The sequence below is a fragment of the Histomonas meleagridis genome (assembly GCF_020186115.1).
Source record: "Histomonas meleagridis strain 2922-C6/04-10x chromosome Unknown contig_7, whole genome shotgun sequence".
In the NCBI taxonomy this organism is placed as follows: Eukaryota; Parabasalia; order Tritrichomonadida; family Dientamoebidae; genus Histomonas; species Histomonas meleagridis.
Genome location: NW_027150911.1, coordinates 167,136 through 193,900, shown reverse-complemented (window position 1 = coordinate 193,900; position 26,765 = coordinate 167,136). Strand labels below are relative to the sequence as shown.

Sequence of the window (26,765 nt, the reverse complement as noted above, 5' to 3'; positions counted from 1 at the left end):
TTTCGAGATACGTGCAATCGCATTCAATTTTTGACGGTTTTAAAATTTTAAAACTCATTTTACATATAAAAGACTCGCATCGTTATATTGAAAGTTCTATCGGCATTACAATCTTCACGATTTCGTTGAAGGAAAAATACTTATTTAATAACTCAAATAACAAAAATTAATCAGAACATCTGTAAATAGTACCTATGAAATGGTTTAAGGTAAATGATGTTTACTCATCAGCAAACCGATCAAATGTGACCTTCATTCTTTTGAAGTATCTTTTTCCATTTTCATCAATCAATTGGACACGAAGATATTGCTCAACTTTGAGTGGTGAGTCTCTGTATCCTTTGAATGACCAAAGGTGGCTATTTCCGAGGAATATACGTATTGGAATATTGTCACCTCTAACTGGAGATCCATCCATTATTTCGTATGTGTTGAGAACTGTTCTCTTTTTAATATAAGTATTTGCATCTTCGAAAATTTCATTGACATAAACAGAAATTGACATGTAAACTATCCTTAATTTGACAAGAATAAAGAAAGCAGCACCAGAAATGGAATCGTTGATGTCGTATTGGTTTTGTGGAAATACAAATTCAATATGCAATACATTTCGAATACCAACTTCATTGTGAATTGAAACGGGTTCTGGCCTTGGAGCAAAGATCATAACAGCAAAAGGCTTCTGAACAACGAAGTCAGAAATTCGATGAACAATAATTACTTCAATTCCATAAACAGCTGAAACACCAACACCATAATATGAGCCAGTTGGATATGATAAGTGGTCAAACTTAAAATCTGTGTTGATTTCTTGTGAAAGTGTTCCTTCTGGTGTTAAAAATTGACTTCTCTCATAGAATCTTGAAAGTCTCTCACCTTTTTCGTTTCTGTATTCACCAAAAAGTCTAAGGTTTATTCCTTTATGTTGGACAGATTTTCCTGGAGGTGAAATAGTGAGCTTTCCAGTGACTGTCTCATTTTGGCCATAAATTGGGATATCTTCCTTGAGAAGATGACCGTACTTTTCTTTAAGTTCGTTGTTTCCATTGATAGTAATTGTTATTATTGGATCTTTTCGGAACAACCCGGAAAGCATGCTGATATTTGGAGGTTATTAAACGGTTGCTGTCGTGCTCATTGAAAAATGTTACAGGCCCCAACCAATTACGCATTCAAATTTATTTAAAATAAAGTTAAGAACTTTGTTATCGTTAATTATTTTTCTGTAAACGAAATAAGATTTGTGGGTAGTAGCTAGATGAAAAAGGGGATTCATCCCAATAAAAAACATAAATGTTTTTTGTCATTTTTTAAATTTTGAACTTGCTTGACAAGTTTTCAAATGCAATAAAGCTTATCTCCAAATATTTTTTAAGAACATCTATCTAATTTTATAAGAAAAAATTATTTATGTTTTCCACATTTTACTATGTTAGTGAATTTAAATTGCATGTGTTATTTTTTTTAACCTCTGAAAGAGCTTTCCATGAAATCTTAAGTATGAACTTTTATCTGTAAAGTTTTGAAAAGTATCATTTTTTACTAGTAAACGATATCATCTTATTTTTTAATGGCGAAAACAAAAGAAAACAATAATATGCAAATACTCTTTGAAGTTAAACAAATTATATTTATGTTAAACAATGAAAATATTGAATCTTCTGTTGAAAAAACAGTAAATTTATTTGATCAAAATTATCCCTATTCATTCAATCTTTTAATTTGTTTATTAATTTATTCTGCATTTATTTCAAGAAATGGAGATGCTGATATATATTTAAGTTATTTAAAATCTTTGCAATTGAAAGAAGAAGAAAAAAAAAAAAATATTACTAAAATTATTGATATTTTCTCTCAGCTTCTTTTAAAAAATAACACACAAGATTCATATTACTTTATTGAAAAGATGATTAAACAAAATTTCATAGGCTCCAGTATAACCAAAACTATTGGCAAGAAATATTTTGTGCATTATAATACAAGATCAAAAAGTAAATGTTATTCTAATGATCCATCAGTAAAAATATTTAATGATAATATTGATGAACTTCATAAAGATGATTGGAACCTTCATAAAATATTAATTAATGAAGGAACAAACCCATCAGAAATAGCTAAAATAATTCGAAATGATGAAATAGAAAAGCTTCAAGAAAAAGCAACACAAACAGATTTTGATTTTAATCAAAAAATTGAGCCAGCGCTTTATGAGAAATATTCATTCATTAATGAAGAAAATATATCTTTAATTGATTATGCAGCATTTTTTGGATCAATTAAATGTTTTCGGTATTTAATGATCAATGATGCTGATTTAACGCATACTGGAAAATATGCTGTAGCTGGTGGTAATATTGAAATAATACGTTTATGCGTACAAAAACATTCATCATTTAAAGGAGCATTTGAAACTGCAATTAAGTTTCATCAAAATGATATATTTCATTTTATTTATGAAAATGAGTTAGAAGAATTAAGTTTAGAAAACTATTCATTGTATGATTTTATTGATGGAGTTTTAGTACAAGTTGATGCAAAACCTTATAAACTTGCAAAATTAGGAGTATTTTGTAGTAAATATTGTAATTATGATGTTCTTTCGTTTTTGGAAGAAGAAGGTATGCATGTAGGTAAAACTATTATTAATGAATCAGCTAGAATGGGAAATTTATATTTGGTAAGGCATTTTCTTGAAAAAAATAAAATGCCAAGAGATATTTTATTATATGCTACCGAATCGGGAAATTTGGAACTTATTAATTATATTCTTAAAAGAAGTAAAGATAACCTTAATTTAAGAGATGATATTTTATATAATTTTTTAAAATATAAAAATACTATTTGGAATTTCATTTTTATGTTTAATACAGCTCTTTTATTGGCAGTTGATAAAGGTTATACTGAAATAGCTAAGGTGTTTCTTCAACAAAAAGGCATTGATGTTAATATTAAGAATATTTTATTGTTTTAATTAAAGATTATATAATAATTTTAATATTTCAAAATAAGATTTTCTGTATATTATAAATTTTTAAAACACCTCTTTTTTGTGCATGTACACATGGTGACATTGAAATTGTTAAATTGCTTCTTGATCATGAAGGAATAAATCTTAGTCAGAAATGTGATCATTTTTGTTAATTTCAAATTTCAAAAATTTATTTCAAATTTATTAATAATATTTCAAACAGTACTTACTCAAGCGATTCAAAAAGGTCATATTGATATTATTAAATTATTAATTGATCAAGAAGGTGTAAATCTAAATCAAGAAGGTATTAATATATATAATTTTATGTATATTTTAATAATATTGGGTTTTATAATCTAATTTGGAATATATTTAATTTATTTAGAACACCGCTGATATATGCTTCATTAAAAGGGTACCCTGAAATTGTAAAATTACTTATTGAAAAAGGAAATGTTGATATTAATTGTAAAGACTTTTCTTTTTTTGATTTAGAATTTACCTAAATAATTTGAGATTTCAAAATATTATTCGAAATTTGTAAAAATGATTTTTTACAGCACTTATGCATGCTTCAAAATATGGTTATATAGAAATTGTTAAACTGTTACTTAATCAAAAAGGGATAGATTTACAAGCTAAAACTGTTTATACATTTTGTTTCAGGTCAATTCCAAATTTTTAATTTTTCATATAAAAATTTAATGTTTATTCAAATTATTTCAAACAGCATTGGAATTGGCATCTTCAAATTCTCATTATGAAATTGCAAAATTACTGAATAAGAAAATGGGCATCCAATTCACAATCCCATTTTTTTTTCAATAATGGAAATGGAACCAACAGATTTCCATATGATTAAAATTAGAAATATACTCAATTTAGAATACATTTTAATATTTTTTAATTCAGTTGAATTTTTTATTTTCCAAATATTATTTAGCATATTACAGCGAATCAATAAATGTCAGTTCTATGTTTATAATATTTTAACTAGTTGTAGTTTTTTGGATGTGAATTTATAAAAAAAAAATTATCCATTCAACAAAAGGATAAAAATTATAGAGAATTTTTCACATAAACAAAAATACATTAAGTAACAAAATATATGTTTAATTAAATCATTCAAACATCATAACATCAACAGCACCATGATCCACTGCTTTTATTTTTTTCAATTTTGATAGTGGGTTCATTTTGACCTTGACATTGCTTATAATACATTTGGGTGATTGATTCAAATAGTTCATCAATTCCTTCGCCAGTTGCAGCACTTGTTTCGAAATACTGTGCTTCAATTTCCTCTGCTTTATCATTTCCTTTTTCATTTGGTATATCGCGATCTTCTAAGTCACACATATTTCCACATAAAACAGTAATTGCTTGAGAGTTATTATTCTTAATTTGGTCATACCATTCATCAACACTATTAAATGAATCTAAGCTGATAGGAATTTTGGGGTTATGGTTTCCAACAGCATAAACGATAATTATTACATTTGCATTATGATAATAAAGTGGCATCATTGACCTAAATTTTTCTTGCCCTGCTGTATCCCAAATCACCAACTTGACTGTTTCCCCATGACAAGTGATTTGTTTTTGAAATGTATCAACACCTACATTGGGCAGATTTTTATAGAAAGAACCATTGACATATCGTGTTGCAATTGCAGTCTTTCCAACACCAGAATTTCCTATTATAGCAATTTTAATTGTAGTATCTACGACGTTCATTAAACAGTTTTGTCAATTGAAAAAAATGCCATTTTATATAATAAAGTATTGAATTATGCAAGTTGAATGGTTTATTTTGTTTTACTTTAACAACAGCATCCACCACCTTGATCTGCTTCAGTTATTACAACCGGTTTTGTTTCGGGTTCTGGTTCGGGTTCTGGATTGAATACTTGAGTATCTAAAAATCGTTCGGCAAGAAATTGAAATACATTATCAATTCCATCGCCCTGCAAAGCGCTTGTTTCAAAGTACTCAATAACATCTGGGAGCGTGTGTGCTTTGAGTTCTCCTTCATCGTATGATATTTCACGATTTTCAAGATCAGTCATATTTCCAACTAAAACAACAATTGCATCACGATTATGTTCTCTAATTTGATCATACCAATCACTGACAGAATTAAGTGAATCACGAGCAATTAAGTTTTGCGGTTTTCTGTTTCCAACAGCAAAAACAATTATAATTGCATGTGCATTCCTGTAATAAAAAGGTGCTATTGATTTATATTGTTCTTGTCCAGCAGTATCCCATATTTGAATGTTTATTATTTGCCCACCAACATTCATAACTTTTTCGTAATGATCTCCTGCTACGTTTGGTAGTAATGCTTGCGCAAATACTCCATTGACAAAACGTGTAATAATAGCACTTTTCCCAACACCACTATCTCCAATAAAAGCAACTTTTAGTGTAGGTATATTTCCTTGCATTTTGGAAATTGGCAAAATCTTATTTGCGCAGCAAGGTGGAGTGAAAAGTGACAGATATTTTGACGTGTATTGAAAAATGTCTAAATATTTACGATAGATTAAAATGTCGTTTTGCATCGAAAGTTTTTAAATGAATCATTTTCAATAAGTCACCTTCAGAAATTAAAACATTTGATGACGTTTTAAGCCAATAAATATTAATATAATATATTTCAATAATTTAAATTGATTCAAAAAAAATAAACAAAATATTAAGGAAGTAATTGTTGAAATTTTTAAATTCATTTGCTGAATAAATGAAACTATTCTATGAAAACAATGAATAAAATAACAGTCATTCATTTAATAATCATATTCAATGACATTGAATCGAAGTTGAACAAAATGATGTTGTCGTGGTACGAACGATCTCACTTTTATTTACATCACTTTTTCAATAGTTTATCACTTCAAAAAGTTGAGTGTGTCAAAATATTTTATAAAAAGCCGTTATCGCTATTAACAGGTTAAGACCGGTACTCCGATGTCACTTTTATTTGCACTTTTACGTAAAGTATACAAATACATATAAAATTCAGAATAATAAAATCAATATTTTACATACTCCTTCGGTCATTCAAAATATATGATAAACTCAATGGTCAATGTTGATGAGCTGATCAAAGCTGACATTATCGAAGGTCTAAGTCAGCGTGATATCGCCAAAAGACACAATGTTGGAAGACGCAGAGTTCAGGCGATAGCACAAAAAATGGAAGGAGCAATGAAGCGTGGAAGGAAACCGAATCAAATCTCAGATGAATAAATAAATTTCGTTTTAAATTATAGAAATTCATTCCATGTTGGTGTTCATAGAACCACACAAGCAGCAATTACAAGAGGTATATTAACAACTGAGCGAAATGTAAGAAGAATTTTTTTAAAAAATAATCTATATTGCTTTCGTGGGAAAAAACAAGAAAAAATGCATCTAAAAAGATTTTATGCAAAGTATGTTGGTCAGCTCTGGCACACTGACATCCATTACTTGAGCAAAATCAATAATATTCAATATTATCTGATTGCATTCATAGATGATTGTTCTAGATATGTTGTGCATTGGGAAGTGATAGATGAAAAAACATCTATTGCATCTGCACTTGCACTTATTCATGCTTTGGAAAAAACGCAAAAGCCAAAAACAATCACAATCGATAATGGAGGTGAGTTTGTTGGTGAGGAGTTCCAACATGTGCTTGACGACAAAAAAATAGAATGCTTTCGAACTCATCCGCGCACACCAGAAGAGAATGGAAAGATCGAAAGATTCTGGAGTACTCTCGAAAAAGCCCGTGCAGCAGGAAGAATTCTTGATATACCATATATTGATTTAATCATCACTGAATATAACAATGTATGGCTGCATTCAAGCCTAAAAAAACAATTCCATTTCCCATTAACCCCATTAAATGCATGGAATACAATGGAACATTATAATGAGCAAATTGATGCAGATATTGTTTACATCGAATAAACAATATGAATTTAATACTTTTGTTTGTATAACTGAGCTTTCACCAAGCTTGTTTGTATAAGCTTGGAGGTCGATGTTGTTGGATCGATCAGTGATCGATTCAACAACATCAACGCTCACTCTATATTTGTCTTGTCACTGCTTTGGTTGTTGGTTGTTATGAACTTGTTGGGCCACAACCGTCTTGGTTGTCCAATTCATATCCAAAATAACAATTCTATAATCCGACGATCATAACCGTTGGTGAAGAACCAACCCACGGACTAATTCTCGTGATTGGTACAGGCCGACGATAGATATACGATAGAACTTTTTGAATCTGTTCAAAAAGTTCTATCGTATATCTATCGTCGAGTGAATTTAGCTTAATTGAATGGTTTATATTTGACATGAACTATTGGAAGAGATATTAATATTTTGACATAATGGATTTTTCAATTAATTTCAGTCGTCAAAATATTGTGTTGGAAAAGTATGAGTATAGCGACAATTATTTTTTCGGCCACCCAATATTCATGTAAATTATACAAAAAGTGGTGTAAATAAAAATGAGACCATTTCGTACCAACACATGAACAAAATGATGTTGAGATTGTCAAATATTAAAATTAATGTTAATAAAAATTGCCATTCAATTTTTCGATGATATTCATTCATCAACTTACTTATTGCTTCATAATTTTTCATCTCTAATGTATGTTAAAATATTTTTTCATCATATTACATTGTATATTCATATGAAAATCAATACTCAATCGTTAATTTTATTAATTTTTACTTAGCATGTTTTCTCATCGTTTATAGCTATTTATTTGATCTTATTATGCATTTTTATCGAATTTGATCAATTAAATATGTTTAACTTATTTTCTTATGATATCTGATATTGTTCATATGATCAATAATTCATTTATTTTTAATATTATTTATGGCTCTAATGCAAAACGCCCTCCATTTTGCGGTTTTTGGACGATAGGAAATTTGAGGAAAAATAGAAATGCCACATTAGGGCACCCCATCCACCATCCTGACGGCCGGTTTCGATCGTTATCCATCGAAAACTTCGTTTTTCAATGGATAACGATCGAAACCGCTCGCACCTACGGTGCTCGCATTTGATTCATCTTAATATATATATTTTGACAGACAAAATATTTGACATAACAATAATATTTAAGTTTATTAAATAAAATATATAAGATTTATTATAACGGTTATCGATAAAAATTTATTCATATTTTTTGTTTGTAAAGTAGTTAAAAAGTCGATCATTTTTTCATTGATGCAATTGCAATTCGAAATTATTAAGAAAGTGTTAAAATTAAATGACAAAAGCTTCATCGAATGGGTATCTGAGCAGGGAATCATTCCTGATATCCAGCAAATTCAAATATGTCCGAAATGTCAATCGTTAATGAAAGTTTATTTCTCACCAAGTTACCCTGATGGTGCTGCATATAGATGCTGCTCAAGTGAATGCAGAAATTCAAAATCAATCAGATTAGATTCATGGGTATCACAATCAAAACTTTCATTAAGAAGATTTGTTCACATTTCGGCATGTTGGGTAGAAGGTTTTGATATAAGAACTACATCTAAAATTACAGGTGTATGTGAACAATCAGTAATAACATGGTTTCATCCTTTTCGATCTATTGCAGAAAAAGAATATCGAAAAGATATAGCTCAAAATTTACTTAATGATGGAATAGTCGAAATTAATGAAAGTCATTTTTTCGGTGCTAAATACAACAAAGGAAGTGCATTGGAAAGAGAAGAAATTTGGGTTTTTGGCATAATAGACAGTAAAACAATGAGAGTTGTTGCTGAGATTTGCGAAAATAGATCGAAAGAAGTTCTCATTCCAATTATTTGTTCAACAGTTAGACCTAATTCAGAAATTTGGTCTGATGAATGGAAGTCATATAATACTCTTAGTGATTTAGGTTATAGTGTGTACACAAAACAGTAAATCACTCAGAAAATTTTGTAGATCCAATTACTGAGGCAAATACTCAAAAAATAGAAGGTACATGGAATCTAATAAAAGGATTCCTCATAAAAAATGGATTTAGAGATAAAAATTATCTGAAATCATATATCCATGAATGGTGCTTTCGAAGAAATATAGGAAATACATTTGAAAAATGCTGGAAAGCAATAATTGGTGAAATTTCTTAATAAATCAATCATAATTTAAAATATTTCTATTAGAAAAATGATTTCGAAGTATCAGACCCCCCAATAGAATATTTTGCCATTATTCACTTTTTGAAATGACTTTTTATTGCCATTTTTTTTCCTTTCAAATTTCCTATCGTTCAAAAACCGCAAAATGGAGGGCGTTTTGCATCCTAACCTTATTTATTTAAATATGTTATATTTTTTAATCATACTTCAATTTTAATTTATATAAATAATCATTATCTTCATGTAAATTTTCCATTACAGGAATGATCTTGATCATCAAGCTTTGCGAGCAATTTCATTCATCATTTAAAGGATCATATGAAGCAGCGATTTAATTTCATCAGCATGACATATTATCGGATAATTTATGATAATAAAATAAATCAAATTAATGAAAATAATCTATCAGCTCCACATACAAAAAAAGAAATTCTAATGAAGAATTCTTCATTGTTTATAATAAACATCCAATGAGTGTTTCGAATTTTTCCGATTTATATCATCATATTAAATGCAGATTTTTTTTTTTTTTTTTTTTTTTTTCCCCCTTCAACTTTTTTGATATATATTATTTCATATATTGATTCAAATTAATATATTATTAAATTATGTTTTTTGTAATTAATTCTAATTTCACCTAAATTATTTTGAATATCGGTAATATTAATTTAAATATTGGATATTTCATGGGGTTTAATTATCAATAATTCACACATATTTCTTGTTCCAATTAGAAAAAGTATGTAATTTTTAGTTTGACTTTATGTTAATAAAATAATCATATCATTTGATGAATCAGAGCTTGCAACATGCTAAAAATAATTTAAGTGCAATCTCTTAGTATATTTCTTTGGTGCCAATGAGATTTATATCATGCAAAATTTGATTTTCTGAACTTTACTTATATAGTTTTGAAGTACTGTATCCATAGATGCAAAAGCTAAAAAGCAACAGTGAATGGAATTTACTCCTTTCAATTAATAAAATTGTTGATTGTCTGAATAATAACAATGTTTCTCAATCAGTTCACTCAATTTTGGAAATATTTAATGATAATTACTTATACTCTTATAATCTAATTATTTGTCAAATAATATATTTATCTTTTTACAGACCATTTAAAGAATTTGATTTATATTTTCATTTTTTAAATGAAATTGAAACATTTGAAGAAAGCAATAAAAAAAAATTTAAAATTAGTGAAGTTTTCAAACAATTTCTTCTTAATAAAGAAACCAAAGAATCTTATTTCCTTATTGAAAATTTGATTAATCATCAATTACTTGACTCAAGCGCAATTGAAAATAAAATGAATTTATATTTTGTACATCACAAATCAGATGAAGAAATAAGCGATGAAGCAGCTGAAGATATAAAATATTATAAAATTGTAAACTTAGAAGAACTTAAAAAAGATGATTGGGCACTTCATAAGAAGTTAATTAAAGAAGGGGTTAATCCCAATGAAATTGCATCGATAATTCGAAAAGATGAAATAGAGAAACTTCAAGAAATATCATCACAATCAAATTTTGATTATAATCAATTTATTAAACCATCACTTTATGAAAGATGTTCATTTATTGATGAAGAAAATGTTACATTAATTGATTATGCAGCATTTTTCGGATCAGTTAAATGTTTTAAATATTTACTTATGAATGGAGCAAACATTGAAGGTACAGGTAAATATGCAATTGCAAGTGGAAATGAAGAAATTATTCATTTATGTGAACAAAATCATTCATCATTTAAAAAATCATTTGACACCGCAATTAAATTCCATCAAAATGATATCTTTAAATATCTTTTTGAATCCAAAATTAATGAATTTAAAAATTTAGACGATTTTGGAAAGAAATGTATTTATTATCAAAATTACGAAATTTTATCATATTTGCTCGAAAAAGGAATGAAAATTAATGATTCTATCATTAATGAAGCAGCAATAAATGGAAATACATTTCTTGTCAAATGTTTTCTTGAAATTAACAAAATTCCTAAAAATATATTAATTTTTTCAATTGAATCAAGAAATATTGAACTTGTTAAATATGTTTTAGATCAAGAAGGAATCGACATTAATTCGAGAAATATTTATTTATGATATATGAAATTTATTTTAATGTTTTTTTATTAGAAATTATCTAATGGAAATCTTTTTAATTATTTGATACAGCAATTATTTATGCATCTAAAATAAGAAATATAGAAATCGTTAAATTACTTCTTGAACAAAAAGGAATTGATATAAATGCTATTGATTTTTATTTGTTTTAGATGTTATTTATATTAATTATTTTGTATTTTAAAATAAAATTAGGAGTCCATTTCAATAATATAAAACAGCACTTATTTGGGCATCTGAAAATGGTAATACAGAAATAGTTAAATTACTTCTTGAACAAAAAGGAATTGATATAAATACTAAAAGTAAATGTCATTTGTTAATTTTTATGATGAATTTGATAATTTGAAATATCAATATAATATATGAATTTTATTTAAATAATTTAAAACGGCGCTTATGAATTCAGCTGAAAAAGGATTCATAGAAATTGTTAAAATATTACTCGAAAAAGATGGAATTGATATCAATGTTAAAGATATTTTTTAGTTTTATTTCAAATTTTTTTTAATTATTTTATATTTCAAAATAATATTTGGAAATTATTTAATGTATTCCGAACAGCACTTTTCTTGGCTTATAATCAAAAACAAATAAATATAATTAAAATCCTCCTTAAACAAAACGGAATTGATATTAATACTAAATCAATTAATATGTTTAATTTAATGCTTTTTTTAATGATTTGAAAATTCAAAATAATATTTGGAAATTATACCAAAAATTTTGGACATTGCTAATGATTGCATCCCAAAATGGTGACAATGAAATGGTTAAATTACTTCTCGAACAAAACAGTATTGATGTTAATATTCAAAATATTTGTATGTTTTATTTAATGCATATCTTAATAATTATATTTTTTAATAAAACATTTGGTAATTATTCAAATTATTTCAAACAGCACTTATTTGGGCATCTGAAAATGGACATACAGAAATTGTTAAGTTACTTTTGGAACAAGAAGGAATTGATATTAATGCTAAAAAAAATTCTTTCTTTTATTTGAAATTTGCTTCAATAATTTTATGTATTTAAATAATATTTGGAAATTATTTAAATTATTTTATACAGCACTTATGTGTGCAGCTGAAAAAGGTCATATAGAAATAGTTAAATTACTTCTTGCACAAAAAGGAATTGATATTAATGCGAAAGATATTTGTTCATTTTATTAAAAATTTATAACAATAATTCAATGTTTTAAAAATATATTTGGAAATCGTTTAAATTATTTGATACAGCACTTATTTTAGCATCTGAAAATGATCATACAGAAATCGTTAAATTACTTCTTGAACAAGAAGGAATTGATATTAATGCTAAAAATAATTCTTTCTTTTATATGAAATTTATTTTAATAGTTTTAAATCTCAAAATAATATTTGGAAATTATATAAATTATTTAAAATAGTACTTGTACATGTATCAGAAAATGGTCATAAATAAATATTTAATGTGCTTGAAGCAATACGCAAAAGCACATCAATTTAAAAATAATGAAAGTTTAAACTCATATCGTAAAACACTTAATTAATAAACTTTTCATCACCAAATGTAATTACGAAATTTAAAAATTACGAAAACAATGATTTTATTGACAAAGTCAATTTAACATGGTGAGTCAAACATATTTAATACATTTGGTGCATTCCACCAATCAGGAAAACTTTCCCAAAGAACGCAAATATTTTCATTATCACAGGTAAGAAACGAAAACTCTTCACCAGTGCAAACTAACTTAATTGGTGCCGAGTGATATTTCGTTAACTCGGATTTTTCTATGTCACTTTTTCTTTGCTCGTTAAAGTTCGGATGTCTGCAAACGAAAACAGAGCCATCCTCGAAGATTATTAAAAAGATTTGTGGCTCAAACATAGGTAATATTTGAGAAATTTTGTTGTTGCTGGAAAATTTTAACGAAGTTTTATATGGGCGTGTTGGAGAATATGAAATGATCTCTTTTTTGGTATATATAAGTGCATTGTTTTCAGTAAGTGATAGAATCGAGGCATCAGGCATATTAGAAATAGGTTTGAATTCAGAAATGACAAGATCTTCATTACGAATATCGGCTGAAAAAACGATGGGCCGATTCTCATATAAACATGAAAACAACAGTGTGGTGGAGCTTAGTTGTGTAAAATGTTTTGAATTAAAGTATTTGTCATATGTCATAATGATGGAATTCGGTTGAAGAAAGCCAAAAACAAGTGACTCTTTGGTAGAAATAACAAGGATGGGCTTAGGATCTCCAATAAAAACAAAGGATTCAATAATTGTCTGATTAGCATCAACAGACCATAATTTTGTAATTTCGCCATTTATGGTAACTAAAAATACATCTTGTTCCTTGCTTATAATTACAAAAGAATTACGATCGATTTGCTGAAAAAAAATTGGATTTTCTATTGAATATTCATGTTTTTCGAATTTGTCGTACATATATGTAACCAAAAATATTTTACTTGCATTTGATGCTAATAAAAAAGAATCAATTCCAAATCGACAAGCAGAGGTAATTTCTACACCAAAATCTTCTGTTAATGAAATTTCAAGAGAATTATGTAACAACATTTGCACCTCCCCTTTCTTTGATATCAGGGCATATGCAATATGTTTTTCATGTTCTGAAGTATGTGTAACAGGAATGATAAAATCAACAGAAAAATCAAATGGATCCAGAATCCTTACAGAAGTGAAAAGGTCCTTAATGTTACGTTGCCAGTATTGTGTTTTATAATCCGAAGTTGTTGATTCTGTTTGGCCCATACTTAATTATTAATTGTCAGCAAGATAAAAAAAAACAAAAAAGGGCCCCGGCAGGGGTCGAACCCGCAATCTTATCCTTAGGAGGGACACGCCTTATCCATTGGGCCACGAGGCCAGCCTGTTTATTTTAACAAGAATCTCATTTCAAATATGTATTTAACTGCTGATATATAAATACAATTAAATTACATGAAATGATTTCTTTCATATATTTATAAAAATAAATTAGAAAAACTACCGAATACAGTTTGCTTCTATAAATTAAAAAAGATCTAATAGAAAAAATTAATTTCGAAGAATTAGAAAAGAAATGTATTTTATACTATAACTATGAAATTTTTTCATTTTTGCTTGAACATTGTGTGATGATCAATTGATGTCATTAGTGAATCAGCAAAAACAGGGAAATAAAATTTTTGTTCAAAATTTGATTAATCACATATCTTGTATATCTTTTTCTTAAAAAAACCAAGAATGACTCTATGAAAATTCTTTCAAGGCAAAATATGCTAACAAAAATTTAACAATTAATGAAAAATATTCATGAAAAACAATATTAAGATTTTCAAAATTCATTCAGCTTGCACTGTGATTTATGGTTTAATGATAATTTAAAATTTACTTTCTTTTTTATATGAAAATATGTGTCCTTTATACCACCCAAACAGAGATTGTGTTATATCGTATTTTCCAAACCATGTCTTCTAAAAAAATAAAATCAAAATATTAATGGTGAATTGGAAACTTTAATATCACATTTTAATATGTTCATACTTTAATATCACATTTGAACATTTTATGAATATTTGCTGGGAATAGAAAAGCAAGAATCATATTTCCTTCTTGAAAAGATTATCGAAGAAAAAATACTAGAACCATCTTCATTAAAGAACATGAACACATTAAATTTTTCTCAATATAAAACAAAAGAAGAAATAAATTATTTGAAGAACAAATTTCCAAGACCACAAATCCTTGATGAGTTCATCTCAGCATTTGATGAATTATCAAAAAATGATTGGAAACTTCATATGAAATATGTAAACAAAGGAGTTAATCCATTAGAAATTGCCAAAGTACTTCGAAATGATGATTTAGAAAAGCTTCAAGAAATATCATCAAATAATGAATTTGACTTTAATCAATTTATTAAGCCATCACTTTATGAAAGATGTTCATTTATTAATACTGAAAATGTTTCATTAATTGATTATGCAGCATTTTTTGGTTCGATTAAATGTTTTAAATATATATTATTAAATAATTCGAATATTAAATATACATCTAAATATGCAATTGCAGGTGGAAACATAGAAATTATTCATTTATGTGAACAAAACAATTCATCATTTAAAGAAGCATATGAAACAGCAATAGAATTTCATCGAAATGAAATTTTTCGTTACCATTATGAAAATAAAATTGGAAAATTTTCATCATCAAACTCTTCTTTTACAAAATCGAATTCTGATATCGAAAATCAAGATAATTGTAATTTAAGTGAAAAAAATTTAATATATCTTGGGAAAAAATGTATAGAATTTCATAATTATGAAATCTTCATGTTTTTAGAAAAAGAAGGAATGAAAATAAATAATGAAATTATAGAAGAAATAGCATCAAAAGGAAATACATTCATAATAGAAAGTGATATAGAAAGTCAACAAATCCCAAAAACAATTTTACCATACTCAGTTAAATCAGGAAATATAGAAATAGTAAAATTACTTTTAGATAAAGAAGGAATTGATGTTAATGCAAAAACTATTCATTTGAATAATTTTTAATATGTTTTAATAATTTTATTTATGTTTTAATAATTTGAAATATGTTTTAATCATTTGAAACAGCACTTCATATATCAGTAAGAAATAATAATATAGAAATAGTAAAATTACTTTTAGATAAAGGAATTGATGTTAATGCAAAATATATTCATTTTAATAATTTGGAATATGTTTTAATAATTTGAAATATGTTTCAATAATTTGAAACAGCTATTGAAATTGCTATTAAGATGGGTTACAAAGAAATAAAAAAATTTCTTTGTGAAAAAGGTGCCAAAATAGGTGTATAAGCTTATACTGTATGTATTAAAAATATTTTTATATGAAAAATCTATATTTTTCCTGCAACTATTGAGCTAAGAACCAATAATTATACTGAGAAGTCGATTTTTTAGGATTAAAGCGAAATAGTGTAGCTTATTTTTTTTTTAAGATGAAATGATAAGACTAAAAAAAGTGTTAAAAATAAAGAATTATATTAAAATTAGTAATTTCAAGAACTTATTTTTATATCAAAAAATTCCATTGTAACACTTTTTTTAAAAAATAATTAAAGAATGAATTACAATTAAAAATATAACATATTATACAAATTTGTATAATATCATTTGGAAAGTTATGTATAATGGGGGGAGTGTGCCAACTGTTCCTCTTTTGTTCCCCTTTTTTGGCGGTTATTGCCACAATTTCCCACTTTTTTATTGTGATGTAATGACAACCGTCGAAAAAATAATTTTTTTAAAATTCCAAAAAATCCAAAAATTAAAAGTCAATAATTTATAATTTTCATACCAAACTGTAATAAATTATGTAAGAAAAGACATAAATGACTATTAATTTCATATAATTCCTAATTTTGATGAAATATTAAGCATTAAAAATTTTATTTCTATTTTTAAAATTTACAAGTAATGCCACTTTTTGAGCAAAGCTCAAAAAGAGTTTCCTCCATCAAACTAATATTTTTTCTAAAATTATTATTGGATAAAGAAAATAAATTGATTTGATTTTAATATTAATTAATGATATTATTTACATGTCTTTTTTCATTAACTTTGAGAAAACAATCTTTAATAAGATAATATTTTTAATTGAAAAATCATTAATATATCAAATACAGATTACGCACAAAATCAAAAATAATGAAAACAAAATAATAGAAATGATTGAAGTTAATATCTGACTAATAATTTAGGTCAATATCCTATGAGCAGGAAGAAAAGGCTTGAATTTATGAATAATCAATTTTTCGAATTTTTTTCTCTCTTTAAATTCTGAATATAATATTACAATATATAATTAAATAGCTATTTAATTCATGAATATTTAGCAATTTTAAAAAATATTTTTGCTTTATTTTTGATATTCAATCACTTTTTCTTTAAAATAGTTAAACCCATTTTATAATAAACATCGATCTTAACCTGTAATATCAACTTATTATTGTTCAAAAAGTAATTTAAGGTTGTACTCCAAACGGTCGCCACTGGAAAAATATTGTTTTGTTAATAAATCGATACACATTGATAATTTTAATCTGTGAATCAAAAAATATTTATAATTATGAATGCTCTTTGTTAAATACTAAATTATTTTAATTTAAATTTTTTTATGATAGATAATCAATTTCACTTCAAATTAAAAGGCTGATAAATCTCTATATCACATTATTGATAAATATATAATATATTTAAATTTTCTATTAATTTTGATATATATTCAATTAATATTGAGTTCTGTTCATTTTATAACTTAAAAAATCATGAAAATTGATTTCAAAATATAATAAACGACATAATAATTCCAATTGATGCTATCATATTATTTTTGTAAATTATTATTTGATTTGGAGATAAAAATATCTATAACAAGAAAATACGATCAAAAAACATAGAAAAGACCTAAAAAGTTGGAACATGAGAAATCTGATTTCAAATATATGTTTCTTATTATTATCTATATTTAAATACAATTCTTATACATCAAATAAATAATATTAGTATACATATTTTAAATTTAAAAAATAATCTGATAATATTATGATGTTATCTTGTAATTTGCAATTGTAATTTTTTTTTAAAATTTCTCCAATATTTTTTAATTACTTCATTTTAAATATTTTTTACAATAGAGGGGAATGGATATAAGAGATAAAATGAAATAAATAACATCAAAATATTGTAATAAAAAAAAAATTAAGAGAATAGAAAAAAAGAAAAAAAAAATTGATAAAAAAATGAATCAAATCATTTTATTTATGGAAGCATGCTGGTTGACATGATATAGTAAAAAATGGCAAGCGCGAAGGATAACAAGGAAAAAGTGCGTAAGTAAATCATTTAATTCCAAGATGAAACTTTTTCTAACAATAAAGTTTTCAATATTGAATTACGATACATGTAAAGAATAAACATCAGAAAAAATAACGGAAATTTTCTAGGAAAAACTGGGAGCCGCTCCGATAGATGAAATTGAATGATAATTTTTGAGAAGAAATTACGGCTAGAGTGTCAACCGTCTGTTTTTATCAGAAATTAAAATTCACATTGTCTCACCGAAAAACGTTATTCCATTATTGCGCCCGTTTAAACGAAACGGGGCACCCTGAAGGAAGTTTCTGCTCGTCCAAATGTATCTTTATTCATTCCATGGTTTTAACACCCTTTCCATTGCGACAGGGCTTGCTAGCCATGATAACGCCAATCCATAATTTGCTACAGGAACGCCAGTTTCTTGTAGGTCTTGTATTCTTGAAATCATTTGTTGTGTACTAATCATACAACCACCACAATGTAATGCCACTGCATAGTCGCTAAGTTTCTTATTTTCGTAACTTCTTCCAAATGCCCAATCAATTTTTATAAATGGAAACTTTTTCTTTAATTTTGTTGGTAATTGCACTGTACCAATATCATCTCCAATTCTATCATGATTACATGCTTCACATATTAGTACTTTATCTCCAGGTTTTAATTTACCCAATGCTTCAATTCCTTTAATGAATGTTTTAAGTTTTCCACCACTTTGAATATTAGCCATCATTACCGAAAAAGTTGTGATTGGGATATTTAATGGAGTCCATTTATGAATGATATCTATTGCTTGTGAATCTGTAACTAATAAAGAAGGTGTCACTTTTTTGATTTGATCGTTAAAACGGTTATTCTCTGAATTTGATTTGTCGCTTCGAGCAGTTTTTAGATCCATATTGTACACTAATACGGACGATGTATGACGTAATGAATACTCTAGAAGCATAGTTTGAGGGCGCAAGAGCCGGCCTGTTGGTGACTCAATGTCAAGAGGAACATTCATCATAATTATTTTATCTTTACCAATGAACTTGGATGGAACAAGAGGAATAACAGGAGCTTGTTTCTTAAGATTAGCAATGAATGGAATAACTTTGGAATTTGTTTGTTTAGAATCTTGTGCATTGATAACTAGAGATGGTAGCTTAGTTTTTGTAACCGCATAAATTTCTTGTTCTATCTTTGCTTTCTTTTTGTCAAATTCTTTGTTATCTTTATTGATTTGATTGAAAATTAAAGCTGATGTTTTCCCACGACGTTGTGATAATTCAAGAACAGGCTTTAATGGTTCAACAGAAAAGCTATCTGGGTCGATTGTAAAAAGCACTACATCACTTTCTTTGACTGCACTTAATGTTTTTTGAAGTTTCTTCTTACCAAGAGCACCAGTCTCATCAACACCTGCTGTATCAAGAAGCTTGCAAGGTCCTATTTTATGAATTTCCATTAATGCAATTTTAGTATCTGCTGTAGTTCCTGGTGTATTATCAACGATTGATGTAGGTTGTTGTGTAATAGCATTCATTAATGATGATTTACCTGCATTCATAAATCCTACAATTGAGATATGTGTGCGAGGAACATTTGCAGCTTTTGCGAAATACCTCAGCATTCTTAAAACGAAAAAGGAGAAGCCATCGCTTTCTAACGTTTTTTCCAAAAAAGTGACATTTCTGCGTTTCCCGAGCGTCTCTGTTTATACAATCATTTAAATTTTTTCTTATGTAGCAAAAACATGCTTAAGTTTGGTATTTTTATCAGATGAAAGATAGAAATCAACGTGATTTTATCGAGATAAGATTTTTCATCGTGAAGAGTCCTGCGTCTTTTTGATAGATAAACCGATTTCATGTATTCAAATATTGTGTGGAAGGATGGTTATTCTCACAAATATCTTTTTTTTGAAAAACGACCATTTTTCCAATTGAGCAGCAAAGCCAGCCCGAGGTTTGCACCTTTTAGTGTTGATTGCTCAAGCAATTTGGATTCATTTTCATCTTTAAGAAATAGTGGCGCTGACCTAAACAATTACAATGAAAAGCTGTCAAAGGAAAGATCAGAAAGAACAATGAAATTACGCAAAATTTTTTTTCCAAATCAAGTCCATATAATGAGTCACAGTTCTTCATTTGGTAACCTCGCTAAAGAATTGGAAGATTTTGAAAAGACACGTGTCGATATACCAGCAGCAATCGAAATTTTAAGTTCAACTGATACAAAAGGAATTGAAAATTTTGCCAAATCACTTATCCATTTTTCAACACAGAAGCCATGTCCACTTCGGCACATTCTTAAAAGCGAAGAATTTATTCATGTATTAACAAATTCTTTAACGCTCGATTTTATTTCACAAGATATCCTTTCTTTACTCATCAATGCATTATCCTGTGTATTTCCTCTTTGTGGGGGTCTTCAAGAAGAAATTGTTAATGATGGAATCTGTTTTTATTTATTAGATTTTTTGGATTCACGCAACATCAGCATCATTGAATCATCTTTAAACCTCATTCGCTCCATCAGTGCATCATCACATTATGCCCAAGATGCCATTTTATGCATCGGTCTTCATTCACAATTAATCGAAATTGCCAAAAGTCAAATTAGTATTCCCATCACCACAGCTGCATGCGAGTGTTTACGGATAATCTTTTCATTTGACGGAGAAGCCGATTCTACAATTCTCAAATCATGTATTGATTCCATCATTGAACTTTTAGGCCTTCCAACCAAATCTGCTGTGATCCAAGTTATCCAATGTCTTGTCGAAATCACCAACAAAGTTCCATCATTGATATTCTCATTTTTTGAACATGGCATAGTTGAGCACATCATATCACTTCTTGATGACCCCGAAGTCCAAGGCCCCGCGTTAAAGCTTGCGGGCAACATGAGCGTCTCACAGCCGCAACAAATTAAGCAAATGTTATCATTTGGACTTTTACCGAAACTTATAAACTTATTTCACACTACATATGTCTCAGACACACTCTGGATCATCTCTAACTTATTAGAATCAGTCCCAGATGCGATCATACCAATGTTTAACCCAACTTTCATACAACAATTAATCGCATTATCAAACGAATGCACATTTGATATCAAGAAGGAAATAACATTTTTGTTGGCAACTTTAATTGTGTTCTCATCTGACGCAATAACATTTTCTCTTATAACACCGGAACTTGTCGGACTTTTGGTCGAGCTACTTGACTGCGGATGCTTCAATGTGACAATGAGATGTTTGGACGCGATAATCGACTTCATTAGAGTAATATTCATGTCGCAAAAGTACGAAATGATGCAATTGTTCATCGATGAGGAACTGAACAAAAGGCTGGATGACTTAATAGAGGTGAGCAACGAGAACGTAATGGAAAGGGCAAATTATATTATATCACAATTAAATAATTATTGTTCAATGTTAAGTAAATAAAAATAAAATATAAATTTTGTTAATAGAAATTCCGAATTTTTGAATGATGTTTCTGTTGAAAACGATCACAAATTCGATTTCGCTGACACTTTGTGAATAAGTTATTCAATTTCGGTTTTCAAAAATTGGTATCGTTACTAACAAACATCTGAAATTTCTCAAAGAATATCATTTTTCTTGTATTATTATTGTTAAATTTATTCTCAATATATTTCATCCCAAAGAGCATTTTTTAACTGATTCTAATGAGAACTAAAATGGACGCGTTTAATGATTACGAATTTGTTGAATCAAATTAACGGAATTTTCGGTGACCGATCATATTTTACATAAATATTGAATCGTGTTCAATTTTGAATTGAAGTTAAAACCGTTGGGATTGGATTTTGTATTTTTGAAAAATGATGAACTTAAACTCTCCGCGATTTGTACACATCAGAATTGGTCAAATTACTTTCCCTGGAGGTAATGAATCAAAAGGTCCAAAAAAGGTGACAGTACAATTACTCCCAATTGCTGATGGAGCTACAACAGATGTTTCTGGAACAGAGATTTTAGTTACAACCACTTCGTGGAGTTTTCGTTTTGCAGATCCTCGTGATTCATTTATTTGTGTTACAATTTCAGATGTTGAACAAAATTATTTATTGAAAGAATGCTCAAGAGTAACTATTCCTTTGACTTGGTTTTCGGTAAACTGTATGGTACGATTTGCATTTCCGATGCTTACAAAGACACCTCAAAAAGGAATACCAATGGTATATCTTGATGTCCACATAAGCGACACTGGAGCAATTCCATTCGCTGCGCCAATGGGTCCGCTTCTTGTGACTCCATCTTGGGATGTACCTGAAGGTCTTAGTGATTATGTTCGTCCTCCTCAGAATCAATCTCCACAACCGCCAAGCTATCCACAAGCATATGCGCGTCATCACCAACAAAATCAGCAGCAAGAGCCACAACAACAAACTCCTCCACCTCAGAAAAATGATGATCATCTCGAAGATGAAGATAATCTCATTGATTTGAATCCGGAATAAAATCATTTTGTTCAAATTTGTCTTTATTAAAAATGTGTAATTTTTTATTATAATCCTTTAAATTGATCATTTAAATAAAGTCTTTGGAAAATGAATTTTTACTCAGTGAGCATTAGAAAAAAAAGATATAATTATGGGGGAGTTGGCGTTAGTCATTTGTATATAATGAAATTGGAGGACATTCACCAATGGGTTCATTGGCCTTAAAAACTGGAAGATTGCCCATAGTTAAATATCTAAATTTAGTAGTTGTTATGATCACATTAACTCCACTATTTATAAAAGAATAAGGACTTAATACTATTTTTTTAGTTCCAAAATAATAAACACATGAAAGTCGATGACAAAAATCAAATGCAAATTTTTCAATAGCTTTTATATTTTTTCCAAGAAATATTTTGTTTAAATTTATGCAATTTTTGAAAGCTCTAACAGCAATTAACTTTAAAGAATTTGGCAAGTAGACTATTGTTAAGCCTATACATCCTTCAAAAGAATGTGTTCTAATTTCTAATAAATTATTGTTAAAGAGTATTAATTTTATATTTATACAATATGAAAGTGCATAACTACAAATATATCTTATGGTGTCTGGAATAATATAAGTTTCAATCATTTTTCCTTTTGGGAAATGCTTTAATGATATGATACCTTTATCATATAGAATCCCATCATTATTAAAGGTAGAAAAATAGTGATTATCTTCAGGAATTTCGAAATTTAATAATGATGTGCAGTTATAAAATGCTTCTGGGGTTATTATTTCTAATAAATTATTGAATACAATTCTTTCTAATTTATAACAAAATTCAAAGCATGAATGTCCAATTTCTACCACATATCTAGGAAATATAAACTCTTCTAGAGACATACATTCACTAAATGTATAAGGATGAAATTCACGAATTTGACATCCTTCTTCAAAACTAATATATTTAAGATTTACACATCTTACGAAAACAGAATCCATAAATATTTCTACTGACCTTGGAACAACAATAGCTAGAATTGAATAACAATATCCAAAGGCACCAATAGATATTTTATTTAAATTATTTCCTAAATAAAGTGATTGGGCACTTGAACACGCTTTAAATGAATAACTTCCTATATAATTTAATGAATCAGGAAGTATTATTTCTTTTAAAGCAAAGCAATTTTCGAATGCCATATTTTCAATTCTATTAATACTCGCTCCAAATTCAACAAATTCCAAATTAATACAATTTTTAAAAGAACCCTCTTCAATTAGTTCGGTATAATTTCGAAAATAAACTTTTTTTAAGAATTCCCATCCTATAAAAGCATATCTTCCTATAATTTTAACATTTGTGGCAAAAACTAACTCTTCAATATCTTTGTTTTGCAATTGTAAACTCATAACTTTTCCAATATTTGCTATTTTTATTACAATAGAACAAACATGTTTTGTAGGTATGATAATGATAAAAAAAAAAGACAAACTTCAACATATGAATAAAAAAAATGAACAATCCTTTGCAAAAAACAAAATCTTTTAAAATTCAATTTAGATTGTTATTGTTGATTAAGATAAATGTCATAAGTAATCAATTTAAGGATGCAATCGTAAATTTTGTGAAAATTCAGGAACTTTTTCCATCATTTAATTGTTTTTATTATTATAAATATTAACACATATAAACTTATCTATAATGAATAAAATAAATTCTTTGATTTTTTTAAGTCTATGTATAACAATTAATATTAATATTAAACATAAAAATAATTTTTGCATATAATTTCCTCATTACTTGATAAAACTTAATGTAAGTGATTAGCTATCTTAATAGCTTTAAAAAAATCGCTTTGAAATATAATGCATACTTTTAGGAACTTGATCTTGAAGAAGTGAAATATGGAAAACGAATAACTTTTTTCATAATCAATTTAATTATCATAGTTTTGTAATAATATAAAAAAATTGTTTAGTAATCTAAATTTGATTTAAATAAATATTTTTAATATTGATAAAGATCTTTTATAAAATACACTTTTTGTAAAATGTCACATTTAACCGGCAAAGGTTTTGTATCACATGAGTAGTGATTTAGAGAAACTCAAAATCTTTTTAGCTAACATATCAAACCCAGATCCTAACATACGTATCCCATCCGAAAAAATGATTTCAGAACTTTTAATATCAAATCCCAGACATTTTTTATCGATGGCATCAACATTGCTTTTATCAGATGATGTTAGTAATAACATAATTCGTGCAGCAGTTACTTTTATAGGGAGGGTTCTTACACCGTCAATAAGTGTACCTATAGAAATCATTCGGAATTCTCTTTTTGATCCACTTTATAATGAAGAGCGTGAAAAATTGAAGTCTGGTGTTTTTCGTGGTATTATGTTCCAAGATCAATCCATTCGCCAACAATCTGCACATTGTATTGATCTTTTGTTACAAATCGAAGGGCCAAATTGGATATCCATATTTCCTTCACTTTTAGAGCTTGCCATTTCAGACAAGTATACGATTGAAGCCCATTGTGGAGCATTTAATACCATTTCACAAGTTCTTATTAGCGGATTTCCAACAAATGAAATCACTCAAATTCTATTTGATTTATTTGGACATATTTGCCAAATATTTTCCAACAATATGGTCAACATATCCTTAGCTGAAGAAGTGTCCAAATGTTTTTCCACATTAATTTACACATTACCTGAATTAACAAGTACGAAAGAACAAGTTTCATTGATACTTCATCTTATAGAAATCCGTATTTTAACAGAGAATCAAACAATATTTACATCTCTTATTAATTCTCTTTCAATAATCTTTCGAAATATTTACACTACATTTATTGATGAATATATTGAATATATATTTTCGATCACTCGCTCAATACTTTTACATGGAAACATTAATCAACAAATGCAAGCAATTTTATTTTGGGGCGAAGCAGCATATTTTGAACATTCCATACATCGAAACAATGGAAATGAATTCCGCGGAATAATAGAAATTGCATCGCAAACATTAACACCAATTTTATATCAAATAATGAATACAATTCCGGAAGAAATACCGACATTTGATGAAAATGAATTATATACAATGGCATCAAGATGTTATACATCATTTTCTTATGCATCACCAGATATAATACTTGAGCAAACACGTCAATTAATGGAAAAAATTATAAAATCACAGAATTGGAAAGATCATTCGACTTTTTTGATATCATTAAAGTCAATTATACATGAAAATTATGGAAATGAATTATATGAATTTGTTGAATCATTAATACCACAAATCTTTCAATACGCGATAAATCAAAATGATATTATATGTACATTAGGGTTAATATTAATACAACAATGTATAAAACATTTACATTTATTAATTGGAAAACCAGAAGAATTTATGAATGTAATTAATTTATTCGAAGTGATTAAAAATAGAAACCCATTAATAATATCAACGTTTTGTGATATAATTAATACAATGGTACAAAGTAATTACATTGATTCATTTGTATTAACATTGTTCCAACCATTAACGAAATGTTTATTTGATTTATTACAAAGAAATGATGCATTTAATACATGTATAGCTTCTTCAAGTTTTACATCATTAGCGTTTTTATTATCTTATACACCAACTCAATCATTAGGAATATTTGATCATTTAATTAATATAATTATTCCATTGTTAAATAACAATTCGATTTCTTATGAAATTCATAATTCGATTTTGGATGTGATCGCAGCTATAGCAAATCGTTATAATGATTTACATGTTTATGAGTTTCAACAAGGTGTTAATATATTAGAGATTATTATAAACATAATTAAAAGTGGTAAATCTGTTTTATATGAAGAATGTCTTTCAACTATATCTTCATTAATTATCGCAACCAAAGAAAAGAGTATGCCTTATATCGAGCAATTAATGATAATATTGTTCGAAATGATTAAGTCTGGAAACCCACAAATTATTAATAACGCAATTCGTACTTTGACATTTTTATTTACTGAGTTTAAAGGAAATATTATTCAATATTTCCAACCTGTCTTTAGATTATTAATCGAAATATCACACGATGTAAATGTACAAAATGATGTTTTATTAAATGTAATTCAGGGATTGTCAGACATTATATTTCATCTGCCAAAGGAATATATTGAAGTTGAGCCGA

General features: G+C 27.5%; 6 protein-coding genes across 6 annotated transcripts; 2 read left to right on the top strand and 4 right to left on the bottom strand.

Moving 5' to 3' along the window:
• Window positions 1-220: 220 nt before the first annotated feature.
• Window positions 221-1,096, bottom strand: GO595_008749 (Vacuolar protein sorting-associated protein 26; the record flags this gene model as incomplete). The annotated part of the gene is made up of 1 exon (XM_067922358.1): window positions 221-1,096. The coding sequence occupies one exon, from the start codon at window positions 1,094-1,096 to the stop codon at window positions 221-223; it is 876 nt and encodes a 291-aa protein (XP_067771110.1).
• Window positions 1,097-4,111: 3,015 nt separating this feature from the next.
• On the bottom strand, window positions 4,112-4,708 carry GO595_008748 (small GTP-binding protein; the record flags this gene model as incomplete). The annotated part of the gene is made up of 1 exon (XM_067922356.1): window positions 4,112-4,708. The coding sequence occupies one exon, from the start codon at window positions 4,706-4,708 to the stop codon at window positions 4,112-4,114; it is 597 nt and encodes a 198-aa protein (XP_067771109.1).
• An 86-nt stretch (window positions 4,709-4,794) lies between these two features.
• Window positions 4,795-5,421, bottom strand: GO595_008747 (small GTP-binding protein; the record flags this gene model as incomplete). Its single annotated transcript, XM_067922355.1, has 1 exon — window positions 4,795-5,421. The coding sequence occupies one exon, from the start codon at window positions 5,419-5,421 to the stop codon at window positions 4,795-4,797; it is 627 nt and encodes a 208-aa protein (XP_067771108.1).
• Window positions 5,422-18,448: 13,027 nt separating this feature from the next.
• GO595_008746 (GTP-binding protein) lies at window positions 18,449-19,672 on the bottom strand (the record flags this gene model as incomplete). Its single annotated transcript, XM_067922354.1, has 1 exon — window positions 18,449-19,672. One exon carries the CDS (start codon window positions 19,670-19,672, stop codon window positions 18,449-18,451), a length of 1,224 nt encoding a protein of 407 aa, XP_067771107.1.
• A 561-nt stretch (window positions 19,673-20,233) lies between these two features.
• GO595_008745 (uncharacterized protein) lies at window positions 20,234-21,556 on the top strand (the record flags this gene model as incomplete). The annotated part of the gene is made up of 1 exon (XM_067922353.1): window positions 20,234-21,556. One exon carries the CDS (start codon window positions 20,234-20,236, stop codon window positions 21,554-21,556), a length of 1,323 nt encoding a protein of 440 aa, XP_067771106.1.
• Window positions 21,557-21,957: 401 nt separating this feature from the next.
• GO595_008744 (GABA-A receptor epsilon) lies at window positions 21,958-22,596 on the top strand (the record flags this gene model as incomplete). Its single annotated transcript, XM_067922352.1, has 1 exon — window positions 21,958-22,596. One exon carries the CDS (start codon window positions 21,958-21,960, stop codon window positions 22,594-22,596), a length of 639 nt encoding a protein of 212 aa, XP_067771105.1.
• Between the last annotated feature and the right edge of the window lie 4,169 nt (window positions 22,597-26,765).